General features: G+C 40.5%; 2 protein-coding genes across 12 annotated transcripts in view; one reads left to right on the top strand and one right to left on the bottom strand.

Moving 5' to 3' along the window:
* The window catches only part of AGTPBP1 (ATP/GTP binding carboxypeptidase 1), a 77,518-nt gene extending 63,550 nt beyond the window's left edge, over positions 1-13,968 (bottom strand). For 8 of the 11 annotated variants that reach the window (XR_005931602.1, XR_003921957.2, XR_003921958.2 and 5 more), the window contains exons 1-3: positions 13,523-13,710; positions 3,153-3,284; positions 2,051-2,121 (exon numbers count right to left, since the gene is read on the bottom strand). Coding sequence is in view for 8 of the 11 variants with exons in the window: in XM_030004575.2 (XP_029860435.1) it covers positions 2,051-2,082 (32 nt within the window). In the remaining 3 variants the exon portion in view is untranslated. Of the gene's footprint in view, positions 1-2,050; positions 2,122-3,152; positions 3,285-4,905; positions 6,102-6,839; positions 6,931-13,522; positions 13,711-13,793 lie in introns of those variants that run through there. The other 3 variants (XM_030004577.2, XM_030004576.2, XM_041120959.1) reach the window with 3 other exon arrangements.
* LOC121232713 (skin secretory protein xP2-like) lies at positions 13,132-15,761 on the top strand. The gene is made up of 4 exons (XM_041121082.1): positions 13,132-13,216; positions 13,326-13,809; positions 13,865-14,547; positions 15,316-15,761. Exons 1-4 carry the CDS (start codon positions 13,132-13,134, stop codon positions 15,561-15,563), a joined length of 1,500 nt encoding a protein of 499 aa, XP_040977016.1. The 3' UTR covers positions 15,564-15,761.
* The last annotated feature ends 3,360 nt before the right edge of the window (positions 15,762-19,121 follow it).

Here is a 19,121-nt window from a genome sequence, read left to right as displayed (position 1 = left end):
TTCAAATGCCACAGCTCAGAACGCCCCTCACACCACCACCTTGTTTGCAGAAAGGAAGCACGAACAAACAAGCTTGCTGTCATCTCAACTGTTGCCAAAGCGTACAGCGTGACTCAGCTAACCAGAGAGCTTTGTGGATTTCCTCCTTCTCTGGTTAGGAAAGCTATGAGTAGCTATAAAGGAAGCAACTGCCCCAACAGTGAGGAACACAGGACTTCAGGGGTTCACGTTTGAAAAAGAACTCCCTTAACAAGAAAACATCTTCTCAAAGAAAATTCCCTCACTGCAGGGACACTTCTTGCAGTCCCCCCTATTCCCAAAAGGTTTAAGCATTCTTTAATTATGAGGAAGTGCTAGATTCACAACTCTCCGTTACTCACTGTACACTACTTTCGCTATGCAAATGCTAAAACACATCATTACACCTTTCTAAGTGTCTGCTCACAATGAGAAAGGTAACGCTAATGGCTATCACGGCAGCATATAAAAATTCAGTTGTCTTAGAATGATTTTCAGCTATTCATTCTCTCTTCCAAGAGACAATGGTGAAATGAAGGAAGTCACCAGAAACCTTCAGTTTCCCAACTGTACCTACTTCCTCTGAAACTGCTGTTTGCAGCCAGCCAGAACACTGACGTATCGGGGAGTGTCGTCTTCCCCCACAGCAAACAGGTCTTCCGTGTTCAGCATGTTAGAGCGAGCCATCAAAAAACTATTTTAAAGTAGGCAGGCTTCTCATGAGTTTATTTTCATTTTATTCCAATGCAAACCATTTCCACATTACTTTGTTTCTCAACCACCTCCACAGTTACCAAATAATGTTTGGAGAGCTGATACTTCCAATTAGCTCACAGCTATCTGTGCAATAAATTCACCATAATTTATTCATGACTTAGGGAACAACTGTTTTGAACTGCAGGGATGGAAATTTCCATTTTAACTCAATAACTAAAGAAGAATAAATGGTACTTAAGTAGCCACTCTGCAAAAATCTAGTATTCTTTGTGTTAGCATACTTTATGTATTATAATTGGTAGTATTTCCAAGAAAACCCATTGCTGACAGAGTATGACTTTGCTTATCATAATGCCTAAGGAACTAATACACCATCAGTAGAAAACATATCAGTTTCTTTACTATTTCTTTTGACCCATTTCTCACACAAACAGGAACAGCCAGTCTCTGATATCAAACCATTCCACTCTTAAGGTCAGCAAAAGCAAAAATTATTCTACATGTAACCATTTAAATTCAAATTTTAAATCCATCCCAAGATATAAAATTAATCCACAGTAGAGCGTGTCCTTCATGCAAATTCATCCACTCATTTAGACAATAATCAGTACTTAAGAGAGCCAAGACTGAAGCCAGAATTCCCTATTTTGCTGCCTTTACAATTATTTTTTTTAAATCTGATTGGATGATTTGCTTTAATATGGTGATTTAACCTGTGCTAGCTTGAGAAAAGAGTAAGACTGAACACCTTTCCATAGTTTCCTGATGCTTAACAGACATGTTGCGTTCTACAGATAATCTCATAATTTTTTCAGATATTTGCTAAAACAAATTATCAACGAAAATAACAAACACAAGTTTTCAACTCTTGAAATCTTCTGTAGTCTCACTCTTGTTTGTCCTAGCTATGTGTTGGATTGCAGGATTGTTGGAGAATGATATGCATCTTATGAAAAATTCATAGCTTCTTATACAGTATTATAAACCTGTCCTTTAATTCTTTCAGCAGGAATCATTTTATGTTTTGCCAATATTTGCATGAAACAATTAATTGATGACTTTCAATGAAATTTAATGTATATTTTATATTTGAACATGTCTAACCCTAACTGAAAATTCTAAATTTAAGAAGTTATTAAGTGTGAAGCTACTTTATGCTAATCAATATTGACTCCCTCAGTGTTTCAGGACATCACTTTACACATACTTACTAGGGACCCATAATGTGTATTTTATCTAACTTAAGATAAAGACTGCTTTTTTCACAAATCTCATATAGGTTGGTGTTGAGAAGTCACCATAGTATTAAATTTACCTTTTTTCAGATGATGTTTTTACTTTGTTCATATCGGAAACCTGATTCTTCAAATCACCATCCCTGAGAACCTGGAAAATATTGAATAACTGCAAATTATCAACATCATTTGTTCTTTAATGATGAAATACTACCGCCGTATTAGATGTCTCTACACTAGAAATGTTAAATAAGTTAATTTGCATTGACTGCATTTCTCCACACTGTCACAAGCTCTTCTCTCTTCAATCTATTTGATCCAGCTTTTAAAATAAACTATTGCAATGTAAGTATGGAGTATGATTATGCATTATAATTCAGTCCTACAAAGCTGAGAGCATCCGATTCTAGTAAAACAGAAATTTGTATCAGTTACCTAATAGATAATATTGTCATGTCCACAATAGAATTTTATTGACCAAAGCTTTTGCTGAAGCCAGTAAATACACTTCTTTAAACTTACATGACAATGTTATGAGATGCCACAACATACTTAATTCTGACTGCCATTTCATGTATCTATAGGATAACTAGTACTAGAGGCACAGCGAGAAACATGGAGTGTTTGGTGTTCTTATTTAAGCAAGACCTGAATACATTTCTTGGACAGAAACCATATCGTACTAAGGACTCAATTTTCCTATCCTTTTAAGGACATAGTGTCCTCAGGGTACACTGCTTCCTCAAATGGTGCCTCCAAGCAATTAAGGTTGCAGTCTACAGGACCATTAACTGAACCTCAGTACTTCCATTTGAGATCTAGTAGGAATGACAAATACTCCCACTGTGAAAAAAACCCCAGTGTCTGCAAAGGGCACAGTGTTTAGTTTTAAGGTAGAAGACAGAGTAAAGGGAAAAAAGGATGTTCAAAGATATGGGTGGTGAGAATGAAGAAGATGAAGCACTTGTTCTCTTGGGAAGTGCAAGCAAGAAATTCAGTCAAGCACACACAAACAGCCCCCCACACCCCCTACCCCCCTAAGAGAACTTTGTAAGACCTCTCAAAAATCCTTGTTGTTCAGCTCATATAATAATCAGTTTTTTATTACTGGTAAATTCCACTCTGCAACTGGTAAAAGCCTAAAGCAGATGAAGTATGAAGCAAGCTTAATTCCAGGCTTACCTGAAAGCAGAATCTTTTCCCAGCAGCCAGGAAGCAACTGCTCAGCTTTTCACACAAATTCCAGCTTGACTCAAGTTAACAGGTGTCCTAGGTTTGTCCAAGTACCCTTCAAGTGCAAACTATCTTGACTTCCTTTAAAGAAAATGAATAGTTACAAAAGAATAGCTGTGTCCACCACAATGCTGACAATTTCAAAAATTATAAGGTCTGGATTATTTGAACCAGGTTGCAGGTCTTACTGGGGGGAAAACATTAGATTCTTGAATTCAAGTAGCCAAGTGCTGTTTTGCTTGCAGCGTTGACCTGCTGTCAGACAGATGATGAACAGTCTGCCAGTGCCAATAGTGTCTACATATTATAGTGCACTGAACTGCTGTACAAGTGGAGCCAGCTACAGAGCTCAACTATGTTGAACTGCAAGGTCTTAATTTATTTTGCTCTAAATTCACCACAAAGTATTTCAGTAAGCACTAATGTGTAAATGCTCCAGGTCAAGGGTAAAAGACAAGCAGATAAGAAAAAGCATAAGAACATCTCCCCAAAAAGTGATAAGGAGCATGGAAAAAAAGAAAAAGAGATAGAAATGCATGTATCGGCAATCCAGAGAGTTGTGGTGGAGCATTTATGTACACTAAAGTAACAAAATCTCTCTTTAACATTTTACTAGGTGATGCAAAAAAGCCACTTCCAAACTATTTTAAAAATTTTCAATATTATGATTATTTTGAATAAAGGATTATTAGAAGGGTAAAGCCAGAAGGTGCATGAATCTCAATTTAAACACACTTTTAAAACACATTTAATGCCACTTGCCTACCAGTGGTAGCAGAGCAGAGGGTAAATTAGCATCAGTTCTTCTGCATTTAAAATACCAACTCTTTTAAAAAAAGCCTCAAGTTAGAGGGGAACAGAGGAGAGCAGGGAGTGTTGATGAGTTAAACTTCAGGATGATATGTTGGATTCTGTGCAATCTCACTCTGCCTTTTCACATTGTCTGTGGAACGTTATTCCCTCCATCCTCCCACCTGAACAGGAAAACAGGCAGCTTCTTCATATGAAATTTCTCCAAAATTGTAAAGTTCCAAATCAGAAAGCTGCACTCACTGTAATAATGCTACCAACACTAAGATAAATTAAATGGACTGCAAAAAGTTATATATAGTTTTCACCTTTTCCTTTCTCCCCAAAAAATCAAAGACATGTCTTGTGACATGTATTTGCCTCCCTCCTAGGTGAATTCTTTATCACCGAGCCACTGACTCACCTTCTCCACTGATCCATCTGTTCAGCCCTGTGAAATTTTGCGACTTGCTGGCAAAGCTCAAGCAAAAGGGCAGAGGATACCCACCAGAATTTACCTTTCATGTAAGTTTTGGCACATGCTGAGATGTAACAGAACAACATGGAACCCAGGCTCCTACTTCTTGGGTAAATACTCTAACCACAAAGCTACTGCACAAAGTGGTGAGCACTATCACAAAGCACATTTTCTTTTGCTCAGAACAATGGTTAAAGAAACAAACTGGTACCACATCATTCAGACCTCACATTCAGGTGTGTCTATTAGGCATTACTGGGAGTGCCTGTTAGACTACAGAGAACTCATAAGGACACCATCTTCCTGAATACTAAATTGGTTTGTATGCGTTAGAAGAACACGAAGATGCTTTGATTCTCCAAGCCAGCAATAACACTGGTCAGTCATTGTAACAGGATTCAGAGGAAAACCCACTGACACAAGTTAGGTAGTGACCTGCATGGGAGGTGAAAGGGGACTTCGTAATTCTAGTACTGTGCTCTTAATGCTCAATATTAATACCATTCTGCTAGCATAGGTGACTGGACCTCAGGGTTTCTGCAAGAAAACATAATGGTATTATGAACAGGGTCACAGAATCCAGATGTTGCTACCCTCTTTTATAAACAGCCCGAGGCCCAGTTCTCCTGGGGATGAAGAAACTTCTAGATTTGGGCTTTTCTTTGCCGACTGCCAGGTTTGAGGTTTTTTTCCCTTATGGCAACCCCTGAAGATCGCACATCAAGGACACATGATGTTTCTTGTCCAAACTCCCCATTTGGGACACCAAACAAAGCCCTCTTTTTTTCCCTGATCTCACCTATTTGTATCTGATACACAGTCAAAACTGACTCCTGATTCTTTCAGAAAGCAGTGTCTCGTTCCCATTTTAGGCATTCATTTACTTTTGTGATCCTAAATCCGCTGCTTTGGGGGAAGAGAAACCTAAATGCTATCTGTTTCAAAAAATAAGTGAATAAATAAAAATCCCCTTCACTAAAATCAGGCCAGTGCCTGACCCACTTCCCTTGTTTGTCTTCTCTCTTAGAGGAATCCTTTTTCATTTTCATGTAAGTATCGGGAATTTCATACCACAGCAGAAAGCTACCTAATCATCAGATTTACTCTCCATCATCTACCTAATAATGGAAAGAGGGAATTAAGAAAAAGTAAATGCTACTAACCAAACACTTTGCATGCACTGTCACAAAACTCTTCTTGCATCTTCTTTAAGATTCTGGTACTTAAACTAATGTATGTATTTCAGGGGAAAGTGAGTATTCCCCTTGCTTACTGCAAGTCATCCAGGTGGAATTCTACATGCTCTGAACAGCCATCTTTAAATAAAACTGAAGAATTCAAATTAAACTCAGTACAGTAATGCATGGCTCAACTGCACCAGAACCAGCAGTGAAGTGTATTCACTCTAAATTGTTTTCCCTTTTATCTCCCATTAATTACTAATGGACAGTAAAGCAGGCAGACAAAAAAACCAAACTCCAATCCTTACTCTAATTTACAATCATAATAAGAAAAAATGCATAGTCACCATTACAATGTGTCAGTGCTGAGCACTTTCATTGTCATTTCGCTAACATCACATCTGAAAGAAATTCTCATATGTTAAACAAAAAGTAACCTCACATCTGAGGCTGAAAACTTTTATTTTAACCAACAGCAGCTCTGCTTTCATGGTTGCTTGTTTTTTCATTTTTTCTTTTCCAATGAAACTGGAAGTTTTTTTACACATACATTTAAAATATGTATCTATATTTGGGAATTATACCAGACTGTCTTGCTATCAAGCCCATTTTCTTGCAATAGAAAATCTCCCCCAAAAGTATGTTTTCAAACGACTGCCATGGAAGACAAATCTACCAGTATCTGGCAAGATACTGGCAAGCAAAGGGAGCTGTATTAGTCAGACAGGGCAAAATGACTCTGCCACAAAAACAGTGCTCAGAAGCAATATGTACAGAGCATGTCAGATAACACCTACCTCTCAAGACTGTGGAGAGTGAAAAAACAAACAAACAAACAGGTTTTATGCTAAAATCCTGCTATTAGAACTCTCTCTTAGGGAAAACAAAAGATAATGTCTGCTACTGAAGCGGGAAGGCATTCTGAGTTTACACACAGAACTCATATGCTTCAATTGACCAAAATACTTTAACATGGAACATGCCTGTCTTGGAAGGGTAAGTGTAAATAAAAAATTTGAAGTATCTTTGTATTTTCTTTTCTTAACCACACCCACCCCCCAAAAAACCCAACTCAAGCCAAAAAAAAAAAAAAAAAAAAAAAAAAACCAAACAACCCAAACACCACACACAAAAAAAACAAACAAAAAAACCAACCAGAAAATAAACTTCTTAAAAAAAGTCAGAGACCTCTGAAATTTACCCTGGTTAATACCAGGACTTCCCTGCGGAGTACTTTGTAACTACAGTCCAAAGACGACAGTTCTTTTCATGAAAAAAACTAGAAAAATCAAAACCAACTATGGATATGCACAGTTTATTGATACTATTAAATCTGTTCTACTTGCAGTATATTCTAGTTTCTGTATTTTTATTTTCCAGAAACTCATTTTCTTAACTAATATACTTTATACAGAAAGACAGGACTATTTTTGGAGTCTATTCACTATATATTAAAATAAGACATTTTATCATGAGTTGCAAAAACCACATATCAAATTATGCTCATGGAAAGACAAAACAAAGCTTCAGTTTTATTGTCTATATCTATCATAATAAGTCTGCAAAACCTGTAAGACTGTTCATATATAGGTATTTCCATGTTTTGCTTTGCATCCAAAGCTAGGCACATCCCAAAGTATTTTCAAAGCCAGAGCTCAGACTTCACTTATGCTCATCACAAGAGTTATTGATTTGAAAGGTTAAAAAAAGCAACCATTAACAAGCACACAGCTAATAAGTCATTCCTTTGCTGTGTACTTATCAGATAGTGGAAGCAAATAGCTGAGCAAAATCTTTGTAAATGTTACAGTATTAAATAAAAAACAACCTAGTATGGGAAAAAGGAAGGGATACAAAAGTTCAGAGGACAGAATTGTGTGGAAAAGTAATGAATTAAAAAAATTAAACAGAGAAACCCTAGGTATGAACTGAGAAAACATGTAATGATTTAAAATTTCATAAATGCTAGGCAGAAAAAAAAGCTAAATCAAAACCCTCCACTAGATGAGGTGATTGCATTCTGGGATATGCTTCCAAGACACTTCTACCTCTCACAGAAGTACATGCAGGTCCCCCCAGTCCCAGTGCAAATTAAACCAGAAGCAAACTGGCCTTTGATAGTATATCATTTCACATACCCCAAAGTCTCAGAAGCTGTTCATAGGCCAAAATATTCTTTTTCAAGACACTGAAAAAGTCTTTTTAAACACAACCATATAAAAAGACTACTGCATTATTTGTGCTCTAGGCAATCTTAATTCCAAAATACCACTTGTGGCTTACTTTTATAAACATAGAGGTAAATTGTTTGCAGGAACAGACTATTTACCTAAGTAAATTTACATTTGTAGGAATAGGCCCTGTGTTCAAAATTTAGGATGAGCAGCGACATGTGACAGAAAAAGTCACCATCTCAGTACCAAAAAGCAAACTACCCAGAATGCTTGTAGAGAGCAGCATCCTACACCATGATAACCAGCATCCTAAGTACAGCAAAACTCCACAAATACCCCTGCACAATATGGAAGACTGCAGTATGTTACTTGAGATTACACAAGAAACATTCACCAGGACAGCACAGCGCTCTTCCTTTGGCAGCAGTAAGAACTAGCCACTGCTATTAATACAGCAGTGCTACCTCCACAGTCTCAATCTCTTGTGCCATAAGCATGACTGTCCCTTTGCAAAGTGCTTAGCAATTATACCTTAAATAACCCCTCTGGCCATTAATCATTTACTCATTCACACATGACATATTGTTTCCCAATCCAGTACCCCAAGTGACAACTTCCACTAGTATTTTTTTGCAAAACTTTTTTTGACAGAAAACACTTCTATTTCAAAGCCATACAAAGTAGCGACGTTATTGGGTGTGAACAATTTCCTTAATAAAAACATAAGGCCTAATGTTAGATTAAAAGTTCCACAGACTGTTGTGAGATCCACAGTTATTTGTACTGCTTTGTACCCTGAAAGCTCAATCCACAGTACAATACATACAGGTTTTGGTTATCTACAATCCAACTTAAAACTCTAGTGACTGAAAACCTGGGGAAGTCCTTCAACCTTGTGTCATGGTTTAACCCCAGCTAGCAACTAGGCACCACACAGCCACTCGCTCACTCCCCCCCACCTAATGGGATGGAGGAGAGAATCGGAAAAAAAGTAAAACTTGTGGGTTGAGACAAAGACAGTTTAATAGGACAGAAAGGAAGAAAATAATAATAAAATTACAATAATAATAATAAAAGGACTGGAATATACAGAACAAGTGATGCACAATGCAATTGGTCACCACTCACAGACCAATGCCCAGTTAGTTCCAGAGCAGCGACCTGACCCTCTCCCCCCTCCGGCTGACTCCCTCCAGTTCATATACTGGACATGACATCCCATGGTATGGAATACCGCTTTGGCCAGTTTGTGTCAGTTGCCCTGGCTGTGTCCCCTCCCAGCTTCTTGCGCCCCTCCAGCCTTCTTGCTGGCTGGGCATAAGAAGCTGAAAAATCCTTCATTTATTATAAACACTACTTAGCAACAACTGAAAACATCAGCATAACCCTCATTCTAAATCCAAAATACTAACACTACACCAGCTAATAAAACAAAAATTAACTCTACCCTAGCCAAAACCAGGACACTTCACAACTTAAGTTTCAAGTTGGCAAATCCTACATTGTACTCAACCACAATCTAGTAAACAGAACCCATATGCGTAAAGAGTTACAACTAACATGGCAGTGAAAATTTGTTTTCCAAAGTTGCCTATTCCTAGCCCAGTTCCCAAACCTTCTTCTACAAGCACAGGGAAACAAAAACATAGACTTCTCACCCCATCCCCAATCATCCTTTGTGGAAGTCTCATAGGAATTAAAGCCCTAGACAATAGCCCAGAGAGAGATGTTTTTCAGGAACAGCCGTTTCTTAAATTAAAGTGTCAATTAGGACAGAATGACTTTGAGTACACACTAAACAGTTATCTCTTCCTAAGAGTTCTCTCTTCCTAACTTTAATGCGCAGCAGTACAAAAAGCTTTAAGTGTCATCAAAAAATGACAATATACCTAAGAGTATGTTAGAAGTATTTCTTCCATGAGAAAAAGTTTGTTCAAGACACTATAAAAACTAGAGGTACTTTTCTTCTAGATGTAAGACTTCATGTGGAAATGGCATAAAATAACCCTTTATCTAATGACTAAAGCTAACCAACTCCTCTAAGTAGAAAAAAAAAAATCTCAAGTTTTTGGTGGAAAAGAATCTAATTTTCAAATTCAAAATACACTGGAAAGACTAACAACCTTTACTAGTCAAAGAAAAAATACTTCTGCAATTAAGCTACTGCCTTTTCTTTGCACCCTTTGCTATAAAATATTTACAGCAGGAAACAAAAAAGTCAGCTGATTAGTTTACCCATTGCTGCATTATAGCAAAGTGCTGACTTTTTGATGTTACTAGATAAACTGCAGTACATAATCAGACATTCAAAATGACATACATAAAGCTTCAAAGAAGACCAAAGCACCACAGCCCTGTACAGCAGCTTGCAAACTGTGCCATGCAGCCAATTACCACCAGTCCACTTAACTGTAAAAACAAAGTCTGATACAGGTGATTGGTTTAAAAAAAAAAGAAAAAAAGAAAAAAAAGAAGCATTTATCAGGAAAAGAGCAAAATAAGAAAACAGTACTTCATTTCTTGCCTCGAAAGAAGCTCCTAGAAAGTTACCTGCACGGCAAGCATAAGGTTAGTCCTCAAGACAGGACAAACTTGCCATCACCAGGCTCACAGAGTATCACAATCAAAGTTTGCATGATTTAAGTTCACAGAAATACTGCAAAAGTCAGCTACTTCTTGCCCAGCTAGCATAACCCTTTCATGACATAGAAGGTGAATGGTACAGGGAGGCAGAGGGGGGCAATAAAAATAGCCAGGAGAGAAAGGACGGTCATCACGGAAACTAAGCATTTCCCTACACCAAAATCTGAACAAGAACTGGAATCCCAGTAACTTTGCCCAGCTCTTGGAAATGCTTCATTGATATAGTGCTCAATGTCAGAGGTGGTTTCCAGCACCTAACCCAGTGACTGCTCCTTGATGGCTAAGGTCAGTCTGTGAAGACATCAACCCAAACATCTCAACTTGCTAGTTTACCAGCTGAGTTAAAGCAAATCCTCAGGCTTGTTTTTAATCCAGAAGGAAAAAAAAAGAAATGAAAAAAAAATCTGCAACATGGAGCTACAGATTTATCTACTCAAATACACTTCCAGCCCTTCAACCTCATTAGTGTGCAGAAACACAATGATCTTGCAATTCGCAAAACTCTCACTGACCGTTCTCACTTTCAAAACCTTGATTTGTACCATTTAGCTTATGAATTATACTTGAAGCAATTAAAACAGTATTACCTACCTCCAGTACACAAAACCCTGGGCATCCTGCTTCTCATAAGTTATAAGGTTTTTTAAAGATGTGGGGAAAATTTATATATGCTTTTTAATGGATGAAGGTTTTAGGATGACAGTTTCAGGACTGTCATTTCTGCAGCTGTTGCAAAAGAAAGGAAGGATATTTGGGTGTTCCCCTCCCCCAGCCCTTCTCTGTTTAACTGTTACAAAACTGTATTTCCAAATGTAAACCATGCTTAATTGTCTGCGTATCCAGGACACACACTGAACAGTTCATAATCTTCTCGATGCTTAGCACAGGATATTGGACAGTTAAGCTGTGGATAGCAGCAGGGCTTGAAAACATACCCAGAGATACACTGCCATTACAAATCCCTCCTAAGCACTCATACAAGCAGCTGCCTTGTTCAGCACTCTCACTCCAAGAAACCTGACTTCCCCTCTAAGTTTAAGGAGTTCAAACACTTCAATTACTGCAGTTATACTCCAGGGCCAGGATGACTTGAGCAGCATTCAGTTCTTTCGGACATTAACAATTCATATCACAGGAGCAATCTCCTAAGAGCAAGCAGCTCACAGATATTGGAATTCAAGGAGAAGTTTCAAGTAACATGTTGAGAGCCAAAAAACAGGTGGTTCCCAGATATGTCCAGCATATTATTGAATTTTAAAGACTGCAAAGTCTCTAATCATAAGATACATTGCTGACAAGTTGTTGAGTTACAAGCTGACTGTCCTTCCTAGACTAAAACCTAAACTTGAGGTGAAATACAAAGTTCTTTCTGTAAGCCAAGAGGGCTTCAGACAGCCTTCTCCCAAGTTCTCCCTCTCTAATTGCAGTTTCTCACGCATAATTTCAGGGAAGTTGCTCCCAGCAGCAGTAAACTAACTGATATAAATCAGCTGATTGTGTGATACCATCTACTACCAAGAAAACTGAATATTTTTCAAGTTCAAAAGCTTCCATTTGGAAGACAATCTGTGAATTGCTTGAATATTAACTATGAGCACTGCCATGTCCAAAACCTGAACTGAAAGCTAAGCCTAAGATCAGGTATCACTTCACATAAACATAGATCAGGTATCACTTCACACACTAAGACTACTCGTTGGTTTGGGACCCTTTCCTCCCTTTTTGAAAAAAATAAAAGGAGAAACTTATTTTTAGGAAGCTTTCAAATAAAAAAATTGTACTTCCCTTATTTTATGCTCGTATTAAAAAAAAAAAGTCACAGTGGTGAATTGAGACATCAGAAACTAACAAAAATTTGTTCTGCTGAAATAGGGGCACATGATAAAATTATCTTGATGTTAAATAGGAAGTTCTCCAGAAAAGGAGATTATCTTGCCACTCCCCAGCCCCCAAAATAAATAGATACTCCAACACAGACTTGCACTTGCACTCACAATGCACATCATGAGGTATAATTTCCAGAAAAACTCCTAGGTCACAACTATGATTTCACTGAAGGATTAACCAGAAGGTGGGGCTATCCCATCAGCTGCATCCTGTCATCCATCATTATATGCAGGTGCAAAACACACACTGAAAGCTACCTGCAAAACAGGGAAGCCTTTTCATTAAATATAACCTGTAAAGGTAGCGCACGCATGTATTTCTCTAAAAGAACATCACTGGAGAGCTAATTCTCTCATGATGCTAAAATAAATACAAAAAAATCAACATTCATACCACAAGGCTATACAGAGGCTTCACAGCATTTTTACACCATACAGGTGCACAGAAAAATTTCATCTCTGCCCATAACATACTACAGAAGGCTTACAGCTGTTAAGTGTACAAAATAAAAGTTCACCCAGGCCAGGATCCCTAAACATCTGACAAAGCTCAATGTCTGAAAACAGTTTATGCTCAAGAAAAACACCACCCCACCCCCTGATACGCAGCCTATTTCTCAGATTCTCTCTGTCAAGCATTTGAACGGACACCTAAAGAAACACTTGCTATACTAGATTTCCACAACCGTAAGAGGAGGCAGGAAAACAACCCAAAATATTAATAAACTCCTGCCCAAGGAGTGTGAAGTTAAACGGACGTTCGGCAGGCCATGCCGCATGGCTCCTGAAGCAAGTGTTATTCCAGCCGCCGTGTTTTCCACCCAATACCCACACGCCAGGCTATCCCGCCGGGCAGGGCAAGGTAGGGCAGGGCAGGGGCCACGGCGTTACGAGGCCAGCAGGACAGGGGGTCACCCACAGCCTTTCCGCTTCGCGGAGCGTTGAAGTTTTGCTGTAACGCCGCCCGGCAGAGCCGGGAAGCGCCTCCGAACGGGCCACGCACCGCAGTGTAGGGCGCGGACGAAGAAGCGCGCCCCGCGGTCACCGGCGGGCTCAGCGCCGCGAAGCCACCGGCTCCAGCCCCTCCCGCCGGCAGACCCGACCCGACCCCCCCCCCGCCCCAGCCAGGCCCCGAAAACTGGCACTGCTCCCACCGCAGGGAACGTACCCGTCCCAGCAGGCAGGAACACGCACGGCGCCGTTCCCGCAAAGAGCTGCCGAGGCCTTGCGACCCCACGCGCACCCGCCGCTCCGCGACCGGGATGGGGCCGGCAACGGAGAAGTCCCTGCGGACGGGGCGGGCCCCGCCCCGCCTCAGTCCCGACCCCGTCCCCGCCCCGCGGGAGCCTCGCCTCGCCTCGCCTCGCCCCGGCCCTGTCCCCGCTGCAGCCCGGCCGGCCCGCGCTGCCGAGGGCGACGCCCGGCCCGCGGGGCTTCACCTTTGCGGCAGCCGCCGTCCCGAGGGCTGAGGCTGACCCGCAGCCCCCCCCGCCCCCCCCCCGAGGGACAGGCGGAGGCTGCCGCTCGCCGTGCCGCGCCGTGGCGGCGGCTCCGCGCTACGCCCCCGCCGTCTTCATGCGAGCGCCGGCAACGGCGGCAGCAGGAACCTGCCCGCACCGCAGCGCGTCACGGCCCCGCCCCGCCCCGCCCCGGCCTCGCGCAGGCGCCCCGCGCCGCCACCGCCGCCGGCGGGGGGAGCCCGGTGCCCGGCCTGTGCGGCGCCGGCGCCCGGCCCCGGTAGCCCCGGAGGTAGAGGAGCGGAGCCGGCGGCTGCTCGCGGCGGCGCCGGAGGAGCCTGCGAGGGGAAGACGGGAAGGTCCTTCACCTGGCCACGGGCTGCCTTCTCCCGGCCCGCCTCGGTGCGGTGCTGCTGCGGGCCTTCCCAGCGGCCGCTGAGGCGCCTCGCCGGTGGCCTGGGCCGCGTGGCGAGGGAGGGGCGCGGGCCGCCTCAGGCAGCGGCTGCACGAACCGGGAGGCGCGTGGGAATCATACGGTTGCAAGATCAGCGTGACAAGTCGCGTGAATCCGCCTCGCCGGTAGCGTCACCCTTCAGACCGGCCGCTGGCATCCCAGCTTTCCTTATTTTCCCGGTGCACTTCCCCCCGGCCCAGCGGAACTTCCACACCCGGCCTTTCACGGCAGGTGAAGCCGTAGATCGCGACTGCCCAGGGCACCGAGGAAGCGCTGAAGCAAGTAAGAAAACTCAAGATGAGTGACTTGTAAAAGCCAAAGGCTTCATTCTCTTCCCCCCCGCCCCCCACCCTTCACCTCCACGTCTTTGCAAAAGGGAAATAATGCTTCATCCGCTAAAAAAAAAAAAAAAGTTACTTTGTCTGGTAAATTAACCTCTTGTGTGCCCGGTTGTGAGACACTCAGTGTCACTGATGACTTCTGAAAGTGGGCAATTTAATGTCCCTTCCTGACACTTGCTGATCTGTAACAACCCAGAAGTAACATTTCCTTCTTCATGAAGTTCCTCAAACAAAGAAAGGAAACTGCTAAGAATTCCGAGGTCAAATCTTTATACTGACAGTTTAAAAAACTTACAAACAAACAGCAGCCCTTTAGTGAAGGCTGGTAAATTGACATCCAGTTCAAATCTCATTTCTGCTAATAATAGCTAATGATAAAGGCACAATCCCTAATAGAAATATGCAAGGTTCATTTCCCAGTAACAGCGTGTAACCATGGAGTTACCTGTTCCAATTCTTAATCAGTTAAAAAGCAAGACTTCAGATCCTTTAAATTGTACACACTTTTATTCATCTTGCCTTACAAAATACATACACCTGGCTACAGGATTTGCAACTACTGTCTTACACACCATAATTTATTCCACTCACGAAGACAGGAACAAAGATATCCAAGACTTTTCTACTGCCTAGGAAGTAGCACCGCATTCTACTGCCAGTGACAGTCAGCAACTATTCCTAAGGGCTGATTCATCTGAATTTTTTACAGTTACCGCTTGTCACTCCTTTAACTCAAGACAGCGTTACAGTGTTAGAAAGGTGAGTTCTGCTTATCACGCATGCAACAGTCCACAGATGATCTGCACAAGAACATACATATCTATACCTTCCGGACACAGAACAAACCTGCAAGCTTCTGCAAGTCAGCAGAAGCCGCGCAGGTTAGTAGTAGGGGACTACATTCGTGTAGCTGTGTCAGATGGGAGATACCTGGTTAAATGCATGGTGTCTAGCTAACTAGCATCAGCCAATTTCTACCCATTAAATCAGGAAAGTCAACAAGTTTTGGTGAAGTTGATTCAAGTTTAAAGTGCTATAACATTCTTTAGTCCATTACCATATAATTTATGCATAAATGCTTGATTACATTTTCTTAAGTCCCCTTCCCACCGTATTAACATGAATGGATAGGAGTAATTAAAGCATATAATCATTTGTCCTTGATTTTATTATTCACTTGGTCTTCCTCCAGTAAATAATTCAACACTAATTAAGCTTCCCAGGACTTGTAAACCTAGGGGTTACAATTAGAACATACACATGTATTTGGAAGGAGATTCCCCCATCTCCTACCTTAACAGGTTTCTCCAGTCACCTAGCATGAATGCGAAGAATGCAGATATCCAGCATGCAGGAATTTAGCAGCACATTGGCAACCAGTAGGAACAGTCTCACTCATTCCTTAACGGGTCACATTGGACAACGATTTAAGAGAGAAAACTTTCAACAGCAAACAGTACAGCTACAAGTTTTCTGTGAAGTTCTATTAATGGAATTATTTTAAATGCATAACTTTGTCTAAAGTAAAGCGGAAGACGTGGAATAAACTCAAGTATGACTCAGGCAGAGACAAAAATAGTGTCAGGCAGGCTCTGGCAAATAAAGAGCAAATAAGGGGGGGTGTAGATAAATATCTCCCAAATTTTTTAAAGCTGAAGTCAAAGTCAGTTTACTTAAGTTAGTTGAGAAAAGAATGTTTTTAAACAGCTCTGTATGTGTCCTGGCACATGACAAAAATGAATTAGTTAAAAATACGAGAATTCTCTAGTGAAGAAAGAGGACACAGCATTAGATCCAATTAATTTAAGACTGGGAAAAAGTGTAATTTCATTTAAGAAAGAATAAGTTACCGTAATAATACAAATACTCGTATTGGTTACTGAAACCCATTAACTTTTCTCACTGTTAATGTAAACAAAGAATGCAGAAGATAAAAGCTGGGGGGGACGGGACTGCATTTATCTTAATTATTTCACCCAAAAAGTTGTTCTGTGCAGAACTCCTATTTTTACTAGCAAAACATCTGTTTATGGGAAGTTAAAAGGTCATTGATTGACTGAACCTAGATTCCACCACCCCCCCCCACGCCCCCGCCAAAGTGATACCACGTTTAGGATTTACTTCTACAGAGGACAAGTGCACCTTTAGAAAACTTGACTCTGGTGTACAAATGCAGTAGCAGGCCACTGCTGTTCTTACTTACATAATAAGACCAATTCAGATGCAGTTTACTTATATGAGACTGTTTTTGAACACATTACTGTGTGCAAAAGTGAATAGTTTATCCACTGAATCTTTTCTAAAGATATACTTAAAAATCACGTTAAACAGAATACAATTCTAAACATTTATCTGATGCTGTGAAGTTAATATAATGGGTCATTATTCTTTTGATTTCACAAATTTTACAACATTTCAAGTAAAATCTTTAACAGGCATACAAGACTATTGCAAACAATTAACATTTTATTTAGCCAGAGAAAATAATACACCTCTGGTGTTTTGAAAATAAGGTGATGGCAATTTAAATTGCCATTAAGTGAAAGCTTGACGGGCATTCCTTCTCTGAAAATAGCAGCAACAGTAATATTGCCTTGTGGAGCAGAACAGGTTCCACACAAAATTAAGTCTCATTTTGGTATTTGTGGGGAACTCAGTCATAGGAATATACAGGACAATCCAAGCACTTAGGAAAAAAGTAACAAATACATGTCAAGCTACACACAGTCTGGAAACGCAAGGACATCAGAGGTGTCCAGCATCATAAGCTAAAAAGACAGCTAATATATTTGCACAAATCACATTGCATTCATTTGCTATTTTTGACAAGGCAATACGAGCAATGAATTGAGTGACAGATTGCTGATGTTTATGTAGAGACCAAAGTTTTCAAAGACAGGCTCCCACTCCCAACAGCATGTTTATAGTCTATTAAATAAACATTTACTGCTATGTAAGCAGTACAGTATGACTTCCAGGTTCAGACCATACAGCTAAAATAATCGCAAATAATTTTAAAAGTTAATCATTATCCCCTCTGGGAGCAGGAAAAGCAAGGAGAATATGAAAAAGGTCTTAAAAATACTTTAATGGGTAGCAATATGTAAGCATTATTAGATTCTACCTGCTTCCTTTGTAATTACCACCTGGCTACTCATTGTTCCGTATTAACAGGCCTTGCCTGTTTCTGTACTCCTGTGTACTGAATATACCAAATCAGTTCCAGATAACAAACATGCTACCAGCTCTCAACTCTGAAAAACAATCACTCCCTCATTTGAAAGCCAAGACTTGTCTCTGCAAACACACTGGAGAATTTGTTTTTGGTTCTTTATCTCTAGATATGTCATTCCTCCCTAACAATTAGAACACTTGGTACTTTTCCAAGTAGCTGCTGTTCTTTTTCACCATTGAGAGGATCCTTTGTACTCTGCTATGTATTTCAATGCCGGCAAAAGCATTTCAGTTCAACTTCACATCTGTGGTTCATTCAGCTACTCTTGCTTCTGTAATACTACAAATAAAATACCCGTGAATAGTCTTTGCACAGAGTAATTAAGAACGTATAGATTTGTACCCTGGTGGATATTTTCATTTTCAGTGTTCTGGAGATTGAGGGTGGGAAGGAGTGGGTGTTGTTTTTCAGGGCAGGAAGGGGACAAATTTCTGAAGTAATGCACCATGTTTCAAAGTCTGATACCAAGTCAGCCACTTTTATCCACATGCCTTCTACAATCACATTTAATTTATGTATGCAAGATATTAATGCAAAAAAAAAAAAAAAACCAAAACCCCAAGCCCAAACAACAAAACCAAGAGTGAATCTCATGAGTTTCAGTCAAACAAGAACCTCCATACTCACAGTTAAAAAGGTAAAATTTATGCCTATCATTTAATTTGTGCACTGAGGGCAATATGTTGCTACTTCTTCATATCCTGACTACTGTTATCAGTGCACCAGATTTTGACAGCTCATATTAGGACAAAGCTGTCAGCTAAGTACTATGAAGCTGCAAACTCAAGCAGTTTTTAAGGTTGTTTTGTTTTTAAATAGGCCTTTAATCTGGAATAGCCTGTAGTAAAGTCATTCATATATAGGCACATTAAAGAACAGCAAGAATTAAAATAGACTTTGGTCCAACTTAAGGTCACCTTCTTTCTGTTTATGAAAACATTTGTATATTTTCACATATCTCCATTTTCCTTTTCTCCCTGCACCAATTACTTCCATTAAGGGCATCCAGAGCAATTTTAAGTTCCTGAAAAATCAGCCGTATTTTAAGCAAGGCAAAAGGTAAATAATCTTCACAAATTACTGAGATACCTACTTCTTGGGGGAAAGCTAACTGAAAATAACTTGCAGCAGGTGACCTCTCCTCCCATGATGGATTTAAGACACTTCCTCGTAACGTCAGAGGCAAAAATCTACTTAAGCTAGCTTCTGTTTGGTTAGTTAAGCACATGAGCCACTGTCTTTTACATTGGTGATCTTTGACAGAAACACTGGAAGCATTC

This window comes from Aquila chrysaetos, chromosome Z (genome assembly GCF_900496995.4).
Source record: "Aquila chrysaetos chrysaetos chromosome Z, bAquChr1.4, whole genome shotgun sequence".
NCBI classification, from domain to species: domain Eukaryota; kingdom Metazoa; phylum Chordata; class Aves; order Accipitriformes; family Accipitridae; genus Aquila; species Aquila chrysaetos.
The sequence above is the reverse complement of the archived record's forward strand: the minus strand, read 5'-3'. Positions and strand labels throughout refer to the sequence as shown.

Bases quoted from the DNA above. Each gene is read 5' to 3' on its own strand.
- LOC121232713 (XM_041121082.1), top strand. From the start codon at position 13,132: ATGGCTCCTGAAGCAAGTGTTATTCCAGCCGCCGTGTTTTCCACCCAA. The intron at 13,217-13,325 runs GTAGGGCAGGGC...GCCGCCCGGCAG, and splicing joins ATCCCGCCGGGCAGGGCAAG to AGCCGGGAAGCGCCTCCGAA. The intron at 14,548-15,315 runs GTAAGAAAACTC...AATTTTTTACAG, and splicing joins CCGAGGAAGCGCTGAAGCAA to TTACCGCTTGTCACTCCTTT.